This window comes from Rattus norvegicus, chromosome 19 (assembly GCF_021556685.1).
Source record: "Rattus norvegicus strain SHRSP/BbbUtx chromosome 19, alternate assembly SHRSP_T2T, whole genome shotgun sequence".
NCBI classification, from domain to species: Eukaryota; Metazoa; Chordata; class Mammalia; order Rodentia; family Muridae; genus Rattus; species Rattus norvegicus.
Genome location: NC_141552.1, coordinates 72,362,233 through 72,381,974, shown reverse-complemented (window position 1 = coordinate 72,381,974; position 19,742 = coordinate 72,362,233). Strand labels below are relative to the sequence as shown.

General features: G+C 37.5%; 1 protein-coding gene across 16 annotated transcripts in view; it reads left to right on the top strand.

Annotated features, from left to right (window-relative positions):
• Ccdc7a (coiled-coil domain containing 7A) overlaps window positions 1-19,742 on the top strand; it is a 410,770-nt gene that overhangs the window by 90,865 nt on the left and 300,163 nt on the right. For 15 of the 16 annotated variants that reach the window (XM_087595057.1, XM_087595068.1, XM_087595055.1 and 12 more), the window contains 3 exons: window positions 3,046-3,231; window positions 5,229-5,251; window positions 19,126-19,291. In XM_087595057.1, the coding sequence (XP_087451183.1) occupies window positions 3,046-3,231; window positions 5,229-5,251; window positions 19,126-19,291 (375 nt within the window). The remainder of the gene's footprint in view (window positions 1-3,045; window positions 3,232-5,228; window positions 5,252-19,125; window positions 19,292-19,742) is intronic. The other variant, XM_087595056.1, reaches the window with a different exon arrangement.

Here is a 19,742-nt window from a genome sequence, read left to right as displayed (position 1 = left end):
CATATATGAACACAGAAAAGTATTAATGTTTTAGTCTATATAAAACATTATTTTTAGTTTATTTAAAAATATAAGACAATTCATTAATTCTATTATTTCAAAGAGAAGCTATGAACAAAGAGGCTGGATTTTAGAATAAAACAGTAAATTGAAAATCAAAAGATATTTTTATCCAAGATGTTTATTCAATTACATTATTCAGAAAATGTAATGCAAAAAGTTATAATGGCTGTTACTCTTCCCTCTTCCCCTTTGTCCTTTCTCTCCCCTTTCTTCTCCCCACTTCCCTCCACGTGCTCATGGCCAGTCTCTACTCCTCTCCTTTTCTACTCTTCTTCTCTCATTAAACCTTTCCACAAGGAAAAAAATTAAAATGATGTAGGATAACATTTAACAAATTAACATGTAGTTTTTTGAAGGTGCATAGATGAAGAGTGAAGAGACTTAAATTTCCCAATTTCAAAGCTATGTATTATCAGTATTTTAGTCTGCCATGTTTCGCCAGTCGATGCATCAGTATAAAGAAATCAGCACAGAAAGGCAAATGCAATTCCTTTTGAGCATAAGAAAACTCCTGTAATGTGTAAGGGACAAGACTCTCGGTGATGTAAAAGAAGTACAATTAAGGCAGCTATCCTCATCCAAAATGAAGGTATACTGTAAGATTTCAGTGATGAAAGCACGTCCACTTCTGGTGCTGAATGTAAAGCAGGGAAGCTTTAAATTAATCTGACATAGAGTACTTAACAACTTTTAGTACTAAATATTCTTATAGAAGGTAAAATAGTCACACAGAGTAAGCATTTATGGAAAAGATAGGCTAATACAGTATTGATTGTTTTAGAACACCAGAGTTACAAATGAACATTGGTGATAATTGAGAATTGTATTATTTTCTGGCCACAGAGTGACCGGTGTGAGTTGTCTGCACCCCAGGACAGCTGTGAATGTGATGACAATGTCATGTCAGTGTCTTTCCAATCTCCTTTCTGTTGCTGTTACAAAACACTGACCAAAAGCAACCTGGGAAGGGAACGGTTTATTTGGCTTACATGTCCTGAGCATTGAGAGAAGTCAGGACAGGAACTCAAGCAGGGACAAAGGCAGGAGCCATGGAGGGAACAGCTTTCTGTCTTGACTGTTGCTTTTGCTCCGCTAGTTTCCTTGAACCTCCTACCTAGGGGTGGCACCACCCACAATGGGCTGAGGCCTACTGGATTAACCATTAATCCAGAAAGTGCCCCGCAGGAATGGCCACGGACCCATGTGATGGAGGCATTTCTTCAGCTGAGGCTCTCTCTCCCCAGGTGACTCTAGTTTGTGTCAAAATGACAAAAACTAAATATCACAATGTCAAAAGACCAGACATCCTGGTAAAGCAAACCTTCCTGAGGATTATTACCCAAAAGATAAATTTGAGTTTACAGCTTTAATTTAATTTTTTTATTTAGTTTAAGTGTGTAGATGTTTTGTCTGTGTGTCTGTCTGTGTGTCATGTGCATGCAATGGCTCAGAAGATAAAAATGGTGCCAGAGCCCCTGGAGCTGGAGTCACAGTCACTCAGGAGCTACTGTGTGGCTGCTGTAACGTAAATCCTGAGGCTTTGGTAAGGGCAATCAGTGCTCAAGTTGTAGATGATGGTTTGAGTTGTCCTCCCCCTCGATCTCTGGTTTGCAAGTCATAACGGCCTAGGTTTTCTATTACAAATATTAGCTGCTCTGCATGGCTTAGGAAGAGCCATGAGTCTGGGACTCCTGCCCAGGTACATATACAATATAGTTAGTATCAAATATTTTATATGAAGATATCTTAAACTTCCCTGAGATACACAAAAAAACCCAAACAGCTAAACTGCTAAACTGTGATTAAAAACAAACATGCTTAATAAAGCACAGACATATACATACATACATATATATATATATGTATATGTATATATATATCGACCTCATTGATTATTAAATTTTAGAGAATAGATGCTTTTCACCTACAATTTTGTTAGACTAAGTTACAGATATATTAAATGCTTGTGGGTATATGCCATTGTAATCTTTCCCATATTTCTATTATATCAGCATGAATTGTTACTTATTTGAAAGGAAATAAAGGACTTTGAAAGGATTTGAAAGGACTTTCAGTGAAAGTCTTGGGGAAACGTAACCATTTCATTTATCAAGTTTACTACTAAAAATTTATCCTAAAGAAAAAAAATGTGCAAAAACTGACTGACCAAAATGTTCACTGATAAAATATTTGAAAATTTAAAAATGTAATTTTACTAAACATATTCAGTTACCTATTTTTGTTAATATATATTTTTGTTGCATGACTATGACATTTTGAATGAATAAGACCATCTTCTGTGTGTAGAGCATAACATAGGGTATGCATAAATATACAAGAGCATAAATGTACATATTGTGTAATTTTTCTATGTGATGGGGATTTTTGTTTGTTTGGCTTTTTGGTATGAATTTTAGTTTTCAAGTTTTTCTTTGTAGAACAAATTCTGATACTTGGTTTTGTAAACATTCCCTTAGAATTCCTTTTAGGTTTCCATTGCTCATCATGGCTTTCAAGATGGTAACTTGGGAAAATACCTGGGCTGTGCTTTATTACAATAAAAATGGAAAAAATTTTAATTCTCTTTTCCAATATGCAAATAGTTTAATTCCAATTGTAAAACTGTTGAGTTATCCTTGGTCCTGCCAAGACTGAACCCCCAGTGAACATGATTGTTGGGGGCAGAACAGTAATGGGGGGAGGATGGGGAGGGGAACACCCATATAGAAGGGGAGGGGGAGGGGTTAGGGGGATGTTGGCCTGGAAACCGGGAAAGGGAATAACAATTGAAATGTAAATAAGAAATACCCAAGTTAATAAAGATGGAGGGAAAAAAACCTGTTGAGTTGTATCTGATGGTATAATTTAACTTCACCAGGTCGATTAGAGAGAATGCAGGTGTCAGTGTGCACAGACTCCTGATGTATGTGCTTTTAGGGGGAGATGTGACTTAAAACTGACAAACTGATTTCTCACAATCAGGAAGCTGAAAGAAGTAAGTCTCAACTCAACCTTGTCCTACAACAAAAGACGGAGAATATCAAAGAAGAGAAGAGTAAAACAAAATTGGATCAGTCTCAAAGTAAATCAAAGGTTAAGGTTGAAGATTCAAAAGATTCCCTACTGAAGAAGAGTGACACACAGTCCGCTGGACAGAGGCAGGATCAGGTGAGGCAGACACTGACCAAAGCAGTCAGTATCTGATTTACAGGAAAGTTTTTCCTATCGTTCTTACTTTATTTGTATGTTACTTTCTATTTATTTGGAGTTTTAATTTTTACTCTTTAGATGTATGGATTCATTGTCATCCTAAATACCAACTGGAAGCTGTCCATTTTGGGGGCTGATTTAAGCATTTATTTGAGAACAGGAAGAAAATAAGGTTTTAAAACTAAAGATATTCTGCTTAAAATGGATAAAATTCAATATAAACACAAAATTATAGAGAAGAGTCCTAAAGAATGTTTCATCTTGTTCCCCTAGCACTGTGGATTCAGAAGCTTTACCCTTCCCTAACCCAAAAAGGCTTTCATGAACTCAGGCTTTGTAGGGTCTGATCCTTTCCAGGGATCTGAGCCTCTTTGATTAGCGCCCAGGTCTCTGTGCATATCTCACAGCGATGGTCACAGTGCACACTAAAGTGTACCTTCCCCTGTAGCCACACAGGTCGTCTGTAAGTCAGTGGAAAGTGCTATGTATTCTGCTGTGTTCAGGCTCTTCCTAGTTTGTTCCTCATACTCGTTTCCCCCTATTTTCTACAAGTTTTCTGGTTACAGAAAGAGATGAAGAATGAAATGTACCAATCCAGTCAGTTATTGTGGGCTGCATAATAAATTCCCAAGGAACTTCATGGCCTAGACAGCAAACACGATTACCTCAGATTTGTGATCTAGGATCCAGGTGTGCACACACCTGAAGTTTGTAACAGTAACGAGAAAATACCACAGACGCCTGTCCACAAAACACTGTGTTCACAATTTTACAAAAGCTGTGAGAGCAACAATGAAGAGGCAAAGTCAGAGAGATAAGAGACAGAGACATGCTTGATCTCGGAAGTGACATGTCCTCAATCTTACCGTATCTTCTGCATTTGTTTTGGTTATGGCAAATCTATACCCAAGAGGGTTCCATCCCTGGCATGAATACCAGGCTGAGAGCATGCCCATCAGTTGAGAGGCTGCATGCTGAAAGCAGAGTGAGTGAGATTGTGAAAACTCTTAAACTGAGCACAAATTTAGCAGTTTAGCTTAAAATACTCATCAGGAGGAGCCGTGGAAGATTAAGATTTTAGGTTAAGGACTAATGTGTAAGTCTGTAATTATGTAGAAAACAAACGATGAATTGCTAGGACAGGTGAAGGAAGATTAGAGATGCAGACTAGCACAGTGTCTAAGAAAGGAAACCGTTTTGGTGAACTGCCAAAAGTCCTGCTGTTTGTGGGTAAAGAAAGTTCTTATGAAAGAAGCGAAGTTATGTGATGTTCAGGCCTGCAGTGACACTGAGTGTCACCATCTGTGTTACAGAAAAACGCCTGTTATTGTTTAAAGGAATTTGTCTATTAATAAAATCACACTTGTTGGGCACAGGTTTCAGTTTAATCAGATACCTCAATAAATTTTCGAGTATACATTCTTAATATATTTAAAATATATGTTGTTAAAATACCCTTATGCTAGTGCATTAGCATAATAAACTATAGCAAGTGTATTTAAAATAATATAGATAAATTTAAATAATTTTATCTCATAAAATCTATTTTATTATATTTGTAACAATATAATTAATTATAGCCTATAGACTTTTAATTAAGAAATGCATTTTCAGGGCCAGCTCTTCCTTAATCTCATCCTATAATTTCTCAGTCTTTGTAACATATTTGTCTTATATGACTCTCATGTTAAGAAAACCATCCTGATGCCTGGCACAATAATGCACGCGTCTAATGCCATCGTCTGAGAAGCCAAGGCAGATAGGTCTCTGTGAATTCAAGACAGTTTGGTCCACATAGTGAGTTCCAGGCTAACCAAGGCTTCATAGAGAGAACCCATCTCAACAAAAATAACATGGGGTGGGGGAGGAAAATTACCTTGAACATTTTTATGTGACTCGTTTAAAACATTGTCCAAATATTTGTTATATGTAAATTTAATTTTGTCTTATTACAGACCTCATCTGATCAGAGTAAAAGGTCAGTTGGTGAAAGGTAAAATAGTTTGTGTTTGTTCTGTGTTTTCATAGTTTTATTAGTTATATATCTAAGTGTAGAAATACCAAAGTGCGTCTTTGTTTATATCATCACTTGCTTTTGTGCTATTACTTTGGACAACTAACTTTAAATTCAGAACGTTTTAAACTTTAGATGTCAAAAATTGGAAATTAGGGGGGATTAAAAACTCAAATGTTTAAAATAGCTTTAAATTAAGTGTTAGATTTAATGTATGATTAGATTTCTAAAGTGGTAACTGAGTCTTATTCTTTTTCTCCATCTTTATTAACTTGTGTATTTCTTATTTACATTACAACTATTATTCCCTTTCCAAGTTTCCAGGCCAACACCCCCTAACCCCTCCCCCTCCCCTTCTATATGAGCTTCCCCTTCCCATCCTCCCCCATTACCCCCTCCCCCCAACAATCACGTTCACTGGGGCCTCAGTTCACAGGACCAAGGGCTTCCCTTGTTCTCTTTGATCATGTGACCATAGGTGTGTGGATTCATTTCTGGGTCTTCAATTCTATTCCATTGGTCTATCTGCCTGTCTCTGTACCAATACCATGCAGTTTTTATCTCTATTGCTCTGTAATACTGCTTGAGGTCAGCTGAGTCTTATTTTTAATTTAGTTATCAAACTACAGGACATAAATCTACAAACAACTCAATAAAACTTGTTGTCACAGCCGTTCGCATCTTGGTGCATATGGGAACGTGAAACTAGTTGAGTTGTTCGATTCACCCAAATAAATATTACAGTTTTCCTTCTTGAGTCTCTTTGATGGTCACACTGTGATTGTTACCAGACTTGCTCAGGTAGGGGGCAGTGCTCCCAGGCAGACTGCTTAAGGGGAAGTAGATTCTTTCAGAGGAGTTAGGTTACTATATTACTGAGTCAAAACACCCTGTCATTGCTTTATTCCCCATTAATTATAGAAAACTTCACACATAAAATTTTTACGTTGCTTACCTTGCAGAAAATAGAAGAGAATGCCTGGTCATATGGGCGTCTATGTTTTATTGCAAGTATTTGGCCTTGTTTTTAATGTTTGTGTGTGTGTGTGTGTGTGTGTGTGTGTGTGAGTTCCTTATCCTTTCTCTTGTTATCTAACTGTGGTAAGGGTTTCTAATTTATTCTTTTACATTTAAAATGTTCTGGTCAGCATTATAATATTGTAATGCCATAAGAAAAAGAACTGATAAATAAACTCCTCATGGATTCCTACCCAGCTTAAGAACTATGTGGAAAGAGAAATAAAGCAGGGGGCTGTCATACTCATGCTTGGATTGTGGTAAGTGAACTAGCTCTATGGTTTCCCTAAGGAAACATGATAGACTGCAGGCCTTTGAAATGCGGCACTGTCTGCATATGTCACCTGAAAAAATTGGTAATATTTAATATTGTTCTAACATTGAGCCTTGAGGTGTTATTAATGAACCCATTGACTACCTTAGTAAAGCACATCTTGGAGAACAGAGACGTGGGCTTTAAAAACTGTATCATATGGCGGCTCTCTAGTCTGAATGAAGGCATTAGTAAGGCAGCCCCAGGCTGGGCACAATTCTCCATGCCTTTAATCCCAGCTCTCAGAAGGAAGTCTGTGTACTCAAGGTCAGGCTGATCGATATAGGGAGTTCCAAGCCATCCAGGGCTACAGAGTGGGTTCCTGTCTCAAATAAATTTACTTTAAAAAAGCAAAAATTTACTTACCTGATTGTATGACTTTAAATAATTTTCCTGGCAATGTTGCACTCATTCATTTTCATCAGTCAATCAGATTTGAGACTCATAATGGAGACCAGTGAATGAAACAAGAGATCACTGGGGCTGATAGGTAATATGGAGCATATTGTCAGGGAAGAATCCATTGTACAATTCCCAGAAGATCGTTGTAATTATTTTTCATTCAGTTTGTTTTTGATGTAGAAACTCTATGTCATGCAAAAAGTCTGCTGAGGTGCAGGGTATGTATTGTCCTTGCTGTATGAGCAGGAAAACAGGTAAGTGTGAACAGGTGTGGAACACCAGAGAGGGTGCAGCATGTTTGGCTAGACTGAGAGTTATATGGTCTTTATTCAGAGGGAATGGGGTTGGCCTTTACCAGGCAATGTTATAATAGCTGTTTCCGTATGGACAGATCTCGAGGCCTTCATGAACTTCTTTAGAGTCTGCATGCGGTGCACAAGGAAAAGTCTAGAAATTTGTTTTGTTGGGGATCTAGACGAATGGCAATGCTGAGAAATAATTCATGAAATAGGTCGTTTTTGCTTAGTATAGTTTATAGAATTGCCCATTAACAACTACATTTTAAATATTGCTAAATGTGTTTAAAATTCAAAATTTTAAGCACACAGCAGACAGTATTATTCACCAACCTTCATTTTGAGTCAGTGCTTAAATCCAAATAGAATTTGTGAAGTATTTCAGAAGACCCTTGACCTTCCGAAAGTGGACAGGACCAGAAGGAGATTCCCACCTCAGCAGATATATGACATTACTTGCAATAAAGAACATTTTTCTGCTCTTGGCATGATTAGCAGTTAATTTTGGCTTAGGAAATGACTTAGTGACAAATATTTAACCAGACAACAGATTTCAATAGTTTACTGTCTCCCATATATGCATTGTTAGTTTTTCTAAAACATTTTACACTGAAATTCACATGATAGGACATGTGAATATAACTATAAGTTATATCCTATTTATTGGTATTTCACTTTTAAGAATCACACATCCAACCTTCATTATTATGAATATTATCATGAAACTTAGGCTCCCAAATACTACATAGACTTATTATAAATCACAAAATGCCGAAAACAAAGTTTTCTATGCTGATTTTCTCAATAAATTATTAGCTGCTAAGTTTCCTTCATTAATCTACCATTCACTACCATATTTTTTTGTTACTCTCAAATGCTGAATATTCTCTAGTTACAAAATTCATGCACAGCAAAGCCAGATAAAGTCCCTTTTCTTATGCCCACATTTGAACAGGAGGTGGGTTGAAAAACAAAATATATAAAACAAACATACATGTGGCAAGTCTAGAATAGAAGAGAAATTAAAAATAATAAAAAATCCTCATCCGTATTATTCTCATCACTATTTCCAAATACAAGAAGCAACCCAAGGGAAGAAGAAGCCAGCAGAGCGCACAATGTCACAGCGACCGGCTTCCTCCAGTCGGTCCTTATGTCTCAAAGCCTCCACATCCTCCCAAACCAGCCACTAGCTGTAGACCAATAGGGAATGATAATTTAGATCTAATTATTATGAAATAACTGTGAAAATGTATTTCTCCCAGTTTGATCAAGATATACTTCTGTAAGTGAAAGCTTGTATTAATATTGTGAATGCCAGAGGCTATTTTCTAGTTCACTCAGTTCAATGCTGCCCTTTACACTGTCATCAGGGGGTCTATTATTAGTGACGTACAAAAGGTAGGCTTTCGAGAGGAATCCACATTATAAGAAGCTACAGAGGTAAAAATATTTGCAAGGAAGAAATTATTCTGTGGAGAATTGTTCATAAACTGGGTGAACACACAATGGATTCACCATGGAAAGTGTTTCAGAGAGGGACCCCTCTTCACATACCTTTTTACCAATGATAGGGGAATTGGAAGAGAATAGTGAATACTTAAATCAACCACATACAGGGGAGAACATCCTGGTCATGGAAGTGGCCGTGTTATGAAAAGGCAGATGAAGGCAGAGCAATATACACATGATCCTCTCTGAGCAATTCTGGGAAACCATCTCTAGCCAGTCAGAAGGGAAAGTAAGAGAGCCACCCATGCCACCCAGAGATGAAGAGCTGCCTGTGCTGTGTCTTCCCATTGCACTAGAGTCCCATTACCATAAGTCTGTCCACTGCCTCTGGCTCCCACCTGGTCTTGAACAGGCTGGTTTCTACAGTTCTGACCAATAGAATAGAGGATATCAATCAGCAGGGTCACCAGGTTGGTTAGGTGGCCGTCCAATATCATGAAAACTACAGAGTCAACGTTCATATTCTTGGCTAGCCACAGAAAACTACTGTGGGTGTCTGCTCCTGTCTGGAATAGAAACACATTTGTTGTTTCCCTTAGCATGCTCTCCAGCCATTTCTTAGAGTCAGACATGTGCACACCTAACAAACACATCTGTTAATGTTCCACAGAGATAAGATAGACACTCCAGTTCCTGGAGTGATTAATTTAGGAGAGACTCCCATGAATGTCCTTTTGCAAGGATGATGTATATCTTTTAAATGAATAATATGTTGTATTCACTTGGTAGTAAGGACAAAAATGAAACTCATTTTTCCTATTGAAGTGACTGCCTTTACAACCAGATTCCAGCTGCTTTGGAGTTCAACCACAGTGGTCTTTGCATCATATAATGTCTGTAACTTGGGAATTGGGAATCAACTTGTGAGTACATCATTTCTGAAATTTTTATCAAGCCTCTGCTTTAATGTTTCCAAGAAACATTTCTATTTCTGTGGACATTTTATTAGCCTCAGTTTATTCTGTGCCATATCTGTGAGTATATGATTTCTGCTTCTGCTTTGGCCAGATAGTGTGATCTTTTTGGAGCTTTTGAGGCTACAACACAATCACTGGGATATGCGCCACAGTGACTCAGTGATGGTTTGTCTGGGGTAAAGCTTCACATGGGTCATTTCCCATCTTGGTAATGGCATAAAGCTTCTATTTTCAAAAGCACTAATTGCTAGATGTGTCATGCGGCTCACCTCCATATAGTAAGTTTCATTGAAAACCTTATGAAAAGCAGTAGCAGAACACATGTAGTATTACTAGGCTCTCATATAGCTATACAGTATGTATTTATACTAGGAGCATCTGATGGAATAATGGAAAGTACTGGAGGGGGAGGAGTCTATCCACCAAGTAATTTATAAATTCACAGAAAAAATAGGTAATTCCTGGAAAGAGAGATAGAGATTTGTTGGGAAAGAGGCTTGTGCAAGGCACTCACAATCCATTATTTTAGGATTCACAGAAGACCTTGTCATAACCAATGTATAAAATGGAGAAGAGAGGCCACTGGAGAGCAATCCTGTTCATCATTCCTGTCAAAGGATAATTTTCCTATTACAATAATTTGGGTTATGTAAGTTTAGATAGTTTTACATAAGTTATCTACAGTTAAATTTTATTTTTAAAATTGCCAAGAATTTTAAAACTAGGTGCAAAGTCATCATTATCACTGTGTGAATTAGTACAAACAGGATTTTTTAAAATTTACATTTTAAATGTTATCCCCTTTCCCAGTTTAACTTCAAGAAACCCGCTATACCATCCCCACCCCTGCCTCTATGAGGCTGTTCTCCCACCCACTTGCTCCCTCACACCTCCCTGCCCTGACATTCCTCTACACTGGGGAATCAAACCTTTACAGGACTAAGGGCTTCTCCTCCCGTCGATGCCTGTAAAGGCCATCCTCTGCTACATATGCGGATGGAGGCCATGAGTCCATCCCTGTGTTCTATTGGGATAGTGGTTTAGTCCCTGGGAGGTCTGGGGGGTATAGTTGGTTCATATTGTTGCAAAACCCAACATCTACTTCAGTTCTTTCTCTAACGCCTCCATTGGGGACCCCTTCTAAGTGCAATGGTTGGCTGCAAGCATCCACCTTTGTGTTTGTCAAATTCTGGCAGAGCCTCACAGGAGACAGTTATATCAGGCTCCTGTCAGGATGTACTTCTTGATATTGGCAATATTGTCTGGGTTTGGTGTCTGCATATGGGATGGATCCCCTAAGTGGGGCAGTCTCTGGATGGACTTTACTTCAGTCTCTGCTCCACATATTGTCTCCATATTTCCTCCTCGGAGTATTTTTGTTCCCCCTTCTAAGAAGGTCTGATGTATCCACATTTTGATCTTCCTTCTTCTTGAACTTCATGTTGTTTGTGAATTGTAACTTGGGTAGTTTTAACTATCCTAGTTTTTTGTTATTCCAAATGAATTTGCAAATCATTCTTTCTATCTCTATGAAGAATTGGATTAGAATTTTTATGGGGAGTGCATTGAATCTGTAGATTTTTGGTAAAATGGCCATTTTACTATATTAATCCTGCCAATCCATGAGCATGGGAGATCTTTCCATCTTCTGAGATCTTCTTCAATTTCTTTCTTCAGAGGCTTGAAGTTCTTATCATACAGATCTTTCACTTGCTTGGTTAGAGTCACTACAAGGTATTTTATATTATTTGTGACTATTGTAAAGGGTATTGTTTCCTTAATTTCTTTCTCAGATTGTTTATGTTTGAGTAGAGGAAGGCTACTGATTTGTTTGAATTCAGCCACTTTGCTGAAATTATCAGCTGTAGGAGTTCTCTGGTGGAATTTTTGGGGTCACTTAAGTACACTATCATATCATCTGCAAATAGTGATATTTTGACTTCTTCCTTTCCAATTTGTATCCCTTTGACCTCCTTTTGTTGTCTGTTTATTCTGGCTAGGACTTCAAGTTCTATATTGAATAGATAGGGAGAGAGTGGGCAGCCTTGTCTAGTCCCTGATTTTAGTGGGATTGCTTCAAGTTTCTCTCCATTTAGTTTAATGTTAGCTACTGGTTTGCTGTATATTGCTTTTACTATGTTTAGTTATGGCCCTTGAATTCCTTATCTTTTCAAGACTTTTATCGTGAAGGGGTGTTGAATTTTGTCAAGTGCTTTCTCAGAATCTAATGAGATGATCACGTGGTTTTTTTTTCTTTGAATTTTTTATATAGTGGATTATGTTGATGGATTTCTATGTATTGAACCATCCCTGCATCCCTGGGATGAAGCCTACTTGATCATAATGGATGATAGTTTTAATTTGTTCTTGGATTTGGTTTGAAAAATTTTTATTGAGTATTTTTGCATCAATATTCATTAGGGGAATTGGTCTGAAGTTCTCTTTCTTTGTTGGGTATTTGTGTGGTTTAGGTATAAGAGTAATTGTGGCTTCATAGAATAAATTGGGCAGTGTTCTTTCTGTTTCTATTTCTGTGGAATATTTTGGAGAGCATTGGTATTAGGTCTTCTTTGAAGGTCTGATAGTATTCTGCACTAAACCCATCTTGTCCTGGTTTTGGTTTTTTTTTTTGTTTTTTTGTTTTTTTGTTTTTTTTTTTTTTTTGATGGCAGACTTTTAATTACTGTTTCTATTTCTTTAGGACTGTTTAGATGGTTCATCTGATCCTGATTTAACTTCGGTACCTGATATCTCTCTAGAAAATTGTCCATTTCCTTCAGATTTTCCAGTTTTGTTGAATATAGGGTTTTGTAGTATTATCTGATGACTTTTTATTTTTTTTTGGATATGTCAGTTTCTATAGTTATCTCTCCATTTTTATTTCTGATTTTGTTAATTTGAATACTGTCTCTGAGCCCTATGGTTAGTCTGGCTAAGGGTTTATCTACCTTTGATTTCCTCAAAGAGCCTGCTCCTGGTTTTGTTGTTTCTTTGTATAGTTCTTTTTGTTTCGACTTGGTTGATTTCAGCCGTGTTTGATTATTTCCTGTTGTCTACTCCTCTTGGGTGTATTTGCTTCGTTTTGTTCTAGAGTTCTTATGTGTGCTGTCAAGCTGCTGATGTGTGCTCTCTCCAGTTTCTTTTGGAGGCACTTGGAGCTATGAGTTTTTCTCTCCACCCTGCTTTCATTGAGTCCCATACGTTTTCACATATGCCTTCATTATCATTAAATTCTAAAAAGTCTTTAATTTCTTTTTTTTATTTCTTCCTTGACCAAGGACTTTATCATTGAGTAGAGTTTGTTCAGCTTCCATGTGTATGTGGGCTTTCTGTCCTTTTGGTGTTATTTTAGAACAGCCTTAGTCTATGGTGATCTGATAGGATGCATGGGATTATTTCTATCATCTTGTATCTGTTGAGGCCTGCTTTGTGACAGATTATATGTCCAATTTTAGAGAAGGTTCCATGAGGTGCTGAGAAGAAGGTATATTCTTTTGTTTTAGGATGAAATGTTCTATAAATATCTGATAAATCTGCTTGGTTCTTAACTTCTGTTAGTTTCACTGTGTCTCTGTTCAGTTTCTGTTTTCATGATCTATCCATTGATGAGAGTGGGGTGTTGAAATCTCCTATTATTTTTGGGAGAGTTATAATGTGTGCTTTGAGTTTTACGAAAGCTTCTTTTATGATTGTGGGTGATCTTACATTTGGAGAATAGATATTCAGAATTGAGAGTTCATCTTGGTGGATTTTTCCTTTGATGAGTATGAGGTGTCCTTCCTTATCTGTTTTGATAACTTTTGGTTGAAAGTTGATTTTATTCAATATTAGAATTGCCTCTCCAGCTTTTTTCTTGGTACCATTTGTTTGGAAAGTTTTCCTAGCTGTTTACTTTGAGATGGTGTCTATCTTTGTCACGGAGATGCATTTCCCTGCAGCAAAATGCTGTGTCTTGTTTATGTATCCAGTCTTTTAGTCTATGTCTTATTGGAGAATGAGTTCATTGATGTTGAGAGATTTAAGCGACCAATGGTTGTTTTTTCCTATAATTTTTTGCTTTTAGAGGTGGAATTTTGTTTTGGGGGCTATCTTTTTTTGGGTTAGTTGAAAGAAGATTACGTACTTGCTTTTTCTAGTGTGTAGCTTCCCTCCTTGTGTTGAAGTTTTCCTTCTATTTTCCTTTGTAGGGCTGGATTTGTGGAAAGATATTGTGTAAATTTGGTTTTGTCATGGAATATCTTGGTTTCTCCACCTATGGTAATGGAGAGTTTTGATAGCTATAGTAACCTGTGCTAGTCTTTGTGTTCTCTTAGGGTCTGTATGACATTTACCCAGGATCATCTGGCTTTCATAGTCTCTGTTGAGAAGTCTGGTATAATTCTGATAGGTCTGCCTTTATATGTTACTTGATCTTTTTCCCTTACTGCTTTTAATATTCTTTCTTTGTTTTGTGCATTTGTTGTTCTGACTATTATGCAACAGGAGGAGTTTCTTTTCTGGTCCTATCTATTTAGAATTCTGTAGGCTTCTTGTATGATTATGGGCGTCTCTTTCTTTAGGTTAGAAAAGTTTTCTTCTATGATTTTGTTGGAGATATTTCCTGGCCCTTTAAGTTGGGAATCTTTGTTCTCTTCTATACCTATTATCCTTAGCTTTGGTCTTCTTATTGTGTCCTGAATTTCCTGGATGTTTTAGGTTAGAATCTTTTTATGTTTTGCTCTTTCTTTGACTGTTGTGTCAATCTATGGTATCTTCTGCCCCCCAGATTCTCTCTTCTATTTCTTATATTGTGTGGGTGATGCTTGCATCTATTAATCCTAAGATCTTTCTTAGGTTTTCTATCTCCAGAGTTGTCTCCCTTTGTTATTTCTTTATTGTGTCTATTTCCATTTTTAGATCCTGAATGGTTTTGTTCAATTTCTTCACCGTTTTGTGTGTGTGTGTGTGTGTGTGTGTGTGTGTGTTTTCCTGTAATTCTTTAAGAGATTTTTGTGTTTTCTCTTTAAGGGAGTCTACCTGTTTACCTGTGTTCTCCTTTATTTCTTTACCATGAGTATTTTTTTTCCCGGAGCTGAGAACCGAACCCAGGGTCTTGTGCTTGCTAGGCAAGCGCTCTACCACTGAGCCAAATCCCCAACCCCTCTCCTTTATTTTTTTAAGAGAGTCATTTAAGTCCTTCTTAAAGTTCTCTAACATCATCATGAGATGTGATTTTAAATCATAATCTTGCTTTTCCTGCGTGTTGGGATATCCAGGACTTGCTGTGGTGGGAGGACTGGGCTCTGAAGATGCCAAGTGGCCTTTTGTTTCTGTTGCTTAGTTTTTTGCACTTGCCTCTCACTATCTGGTAATCCCTGGTGTTAGTTGGATTTGCTTCTCTGACAGTGGCTTGACCCTCTTGCAAGTCTGTGCATCAGCACTCCTGGGAGACCAGCTCTCTTCCAGCAGGATTTTGGTACCAAGAGCTGTGGAACAGGGTCAGTGCTGGGTGCACAGGGAAACCAAAAGGATCCTGTCCCAGACTGCTCCTAGGCTCCTGCATCCCGAGGGCTCCAGGCAGGTTCCTCAGAACAGAAATGGTAGTCCTACCTGTGCTCTCAGGTGTTTCAGCACTCCTGGGAGACCAACTCTCTCCCAATAGGATCCAGATGCAGAGAACTATTGCACAGGGTCACCTCGGGATCCAGGCACAGAGAACTATCGCACAGAGTCAGCTCGGGGCACAGAAGGAAACAGAAAGACAAATAGGATTTTATCAGGTAGTCTGCCATCCATATTTTTTTCTTCATTAATTATTTCAAGTATTTTAAACTTTGGCTTTTACAATCTTATAGTAATGTAGACTACTAAACCTTTTGAGCTTCTCTTTAATAGAAGGGCCTACAATATGTTACTTACTCTGTTTGACCAATGGCAAATATTTAATCTATTAAAAATTTGTGATAGGACTAGGGAACTATTTCATTTGGTAAAGTGTCTGTCTTGCAAATAGGAATATCTGAATTTGGTTCCCAGAATCATGTATACAGAAGCTAGGAGTGGTGGTATACACTTGTAATCTCAGCACTAGAGAGGCAAAATCACTGGTTCCTGGAGATCTCTGATCAGCTATTCTAGCCTAAGTTTGAGCTGTTGATCCCTAACCACCTTGTTTCAATGGAGGTAGGCATTGTTCCTAAATTATGATATTCATGGTTGTCCTCTGGCCTCCACAGACATGCCCACATATATACTTATGTACCTGAACACACATGTGTGTACAACACAAAGTTTATGGTATCTATTGAGTTTTACATTTATAGTATTCAAATTTTCTATACATTTCATTTTCGGGGGGTTGGGGATTTAGCTCAGTGGTAAAGCGCTTGCCTAGCAAGTGCAAGGGCCTGGGTTCGGTCCCCAGCTCCGGAAAAATTTTTTTTTCAGATTATCTTAGACTTTAATGTATTATACACATTGATGCTTAGATTTTTTTATATATGATTGTATTCCACATCTTGTATTATAACAGATAATACCAAGTTCAATCGTCTATACTTGCACTGATAATAAATTTTTATCAGCATATATAATTCTGCCACAGGGCACAACTGCTTGGGGAGGTGGAATGTGGGGACTTTGATTGATCTTCTTACCCCATGCTGCCACCAGGGCGGGTTGTGGGCTGTAGGGAAACACCAGGACAGTGTTCCAGTGTTGGGAGGAGCAGTCATGAGAAAGCTGGAGCTGGTTTGGGGGTCCCCAGGCCTGCGACAAGGCCGAGGACATGGGGTTCCCAGACTCTTGGATATTCAGGTGCCACTGGGAATCGCAGAAGAGCTGAGAATGGAGTGGGGGCCCTCAGGCTGGGTATAGTTAGAGCAGGGGAAAGGGGGAGCTCTGGTTTTTCCCATGGTGAATGTTGTCCTTGGTTTGACTCTGGCAGGCTTGGTGACAGTTGAGGCTGGGAGAACAGAAAGGCCTTCTTCTAGAGATTAGGCTGTGGCTCTTTAGGTGAAGGGTGCCCCATGGTGGATCTCAATTTATTAAAAGGCATTTATTGTCATGGTGGAAGATGAATGTGTAAAAATCATACCCCACTTTTCAGGATGGGCCTGAAATTAAATACCTTTTGCATGAGGAATGTCTGGAAGGAAAGCTTACTGGCTATGCTCTCTGGGCCTCTAGGTATCTCATTAGCATGGAGACCTCTGACTTGAGCCTACATGACCTATGGTTATGTCTCTTTTATGTGAGAAGTATGGCACATATTCCAAGTCAGGAGTCTAGCCGGGATCTGGGAGTCACCTAATCCTAAGTGTGTGCCCACCAAGTCTCCGGGTCTCGACCTTACTACGTTACTAAAGTGTTCTACCTTACTAAACTTCCTGGCATGGTTTTATGTCCCACATACAATAACACTTGTGAGAGTTTTTTTCCCTTCTAAAGAGGAGAGATGTAGCTGGAATGTGTTTTGAAAGTATGGAAATGGAGTTAAGCAAAGTTATCCTAAAAAGGATCTTGGGAAAAAGAAAGCAAAGCAGTTTTCTATTTTGCCTAAATGGCTCATGTAATAAGAACTTTTGTTGATGGTGTGTCTGTAATGACAATCATACATCTGGTAACTCAGTGTGAAGCTGTTACAATGCCAAGACATGGACAATTAACATGGGTCTTACCCAAAAAGTGCTTTGTCCTTAACAGCATTATATAAGCTATAGGGAGTGCTCTCCTGAGCTGCATGAACATTGTTACAGCATGTGCCTCAATTTACACTGCTGCACTGTTTCGTGTCTTAGTATGGTGATGGCTAGAAAGAGACATATTCTGAGGTACATGGTGAATGACACAAATTGATAAGACATAAATTAGACCAAGATGGGGCAAATGTACATCACTCTCATCACATTTTTATTGTTATTCTCTTTGAGTCTACACTACTTCCCATAATCTTTTTACCTCCTTCCTCATGTATCACAGAAAGGTATTGAAAACATTCCTGTTTCCACATCTTAGATGTGATGTCCGCTAAAATCTACCACCAATTGCATCCATTTAGCATTTTTTTCTCTCCTCACCTTTCCAGCACACATTCCTTAGTTCTTCTATCCAGTGATCATTTATGAGTACAGAAGATGAAAAGTGGGAAATGCCAGAGTGTGAGAAAATGTTTATAAATGAGGTTCACACCAGTATGTGTATGTTATACAAGATGATTTGCCTCTTTAAATCAAGTGTTGTCTTCAAATCAAATCCTTGCATCAAAATCTTTAGGAATATCATATTCTCTTCTTATAGCTATATGCAACCATTAGTAATAGAAAGGGTGGTTGATACTACAACAGCTAGGGAAATGTAAGTAAACATCAGTTCACAGTGTGCACCTGAACCATTTTATGCTTCAACATCCCCATGATAATAGTTCTCTAGTATGTGCCTTTAAAATCACCTCTAGAAGAATATGTATTTTATAATTAGTCATTTTAAATACTAGAAAAAAACTAGTAAGTCATGTTTGAGGGTGAAAATTTACCCTTGTCAATTTGGAAGAGGAAGCCACTCATTCTCTGTAATATTAGAGCCTGTTTTATAACTTTATCACAGAACTCTGTCCTTGGAAATTTCTTACCCACTTTACTGAACTATTTTAGAGACTTTGCAACAAGCATTACATAATTATTTCAACCAAAGTATTGTCTGATTAAGATAAACCATTAGCACGTGGTTAATACTGCTCAAAGACAAATGATTAGTGATGCTCTCTAATAAAAAGGAAGGTTTTGTTGAGTTTTATAGAAAACGTGGATGCTTATACCATTTATATTATTACCTGACATTGAATATTGGTAGATGCATAAACTGAGAGTAAACAGGCAGAACTCTGGTTCTAGAAACTGAAGAGCTGTTATCATGCCTTGTGGTGGGAAAGAAAACATGATTCCTTGCCTTGAAAGAAAATCTTACTTTAAATATCTGGACTAAATCTGGACTTGGAGTTGACTTAGTTTAAAAAAAAACACTTTTAATGTTAAAATTTCTCAGGAGAAATTTTTATTCCATTTTGAAATGAAATTGTAACTCAAGTAAATATGACTAAACAATATCCTCCAGATTATCCTACATTCATCTTTGTCTAGCCAAGCCTGCTTATTCTATGCCCTGTTATCATGAATGAGTACTGCAATATTTTAAATGCACTTTTTGTGTTTTCATTTTAAATCTCTCAAGATTCATTACCATCTTTGACTTTCATGACATCAATTTTGTATCTGAATTACCTTTGATTAGTTGATGCATTATATTTAAAATTGCTTGTCTAATATCTTTGTCAATAATGACTCTTCAGTTACAAGTCCAATGTTCACCACCTAATCTAACACTAGATATTTTGTAATTCTAAAGATCAGAGAAGAAAAGGGCTGATGCAGATCCCTCAGCCTCAGAGGGGACCTTTAAGTCATTTACAGTGATGCCATTAATAGAAGAGCACCAAGAATCAACCCAGCTAAATGACACAGAAATGGGGTCCCTGAAATCACGTCCTGTTCACACTAAAGAAATGGTAAAGGTGTGGTACAGTTTATTGAAAATTGCTTATTTTAGGGTCCTAGATTCTTTTAGTGTTTTGAATAGTTCCTGGTTAAAATCTTATCAATATATTCTTATTTAAGGAATAACAAGTGCAGTTTTTAATACATTTGGTTTATATTTACAATGTTGGAAATAAAATTTGAGAAGTCTAAAAATTTTAGCATGTAAAACCTTCTAATTGGTATTGACAGAACATTGCTTGATTTAATGATGAATTAAAAGGCATAATTCAAGGGATGAGAGAAATTTTTAATTTTTATTCAAAATTCAACTATTTTTATAGTGTAAAAAGGTTTGACTATGAAACCATAATCACTTTGAGTAATTTTATATATACTTAAAACCTGGAAAACTATAAAAACTACTTTACTTAGAAAAGTATTTAGTTATGACATTTTTAGGGCCAAAAATTTTGGGAAAAAGAAAGT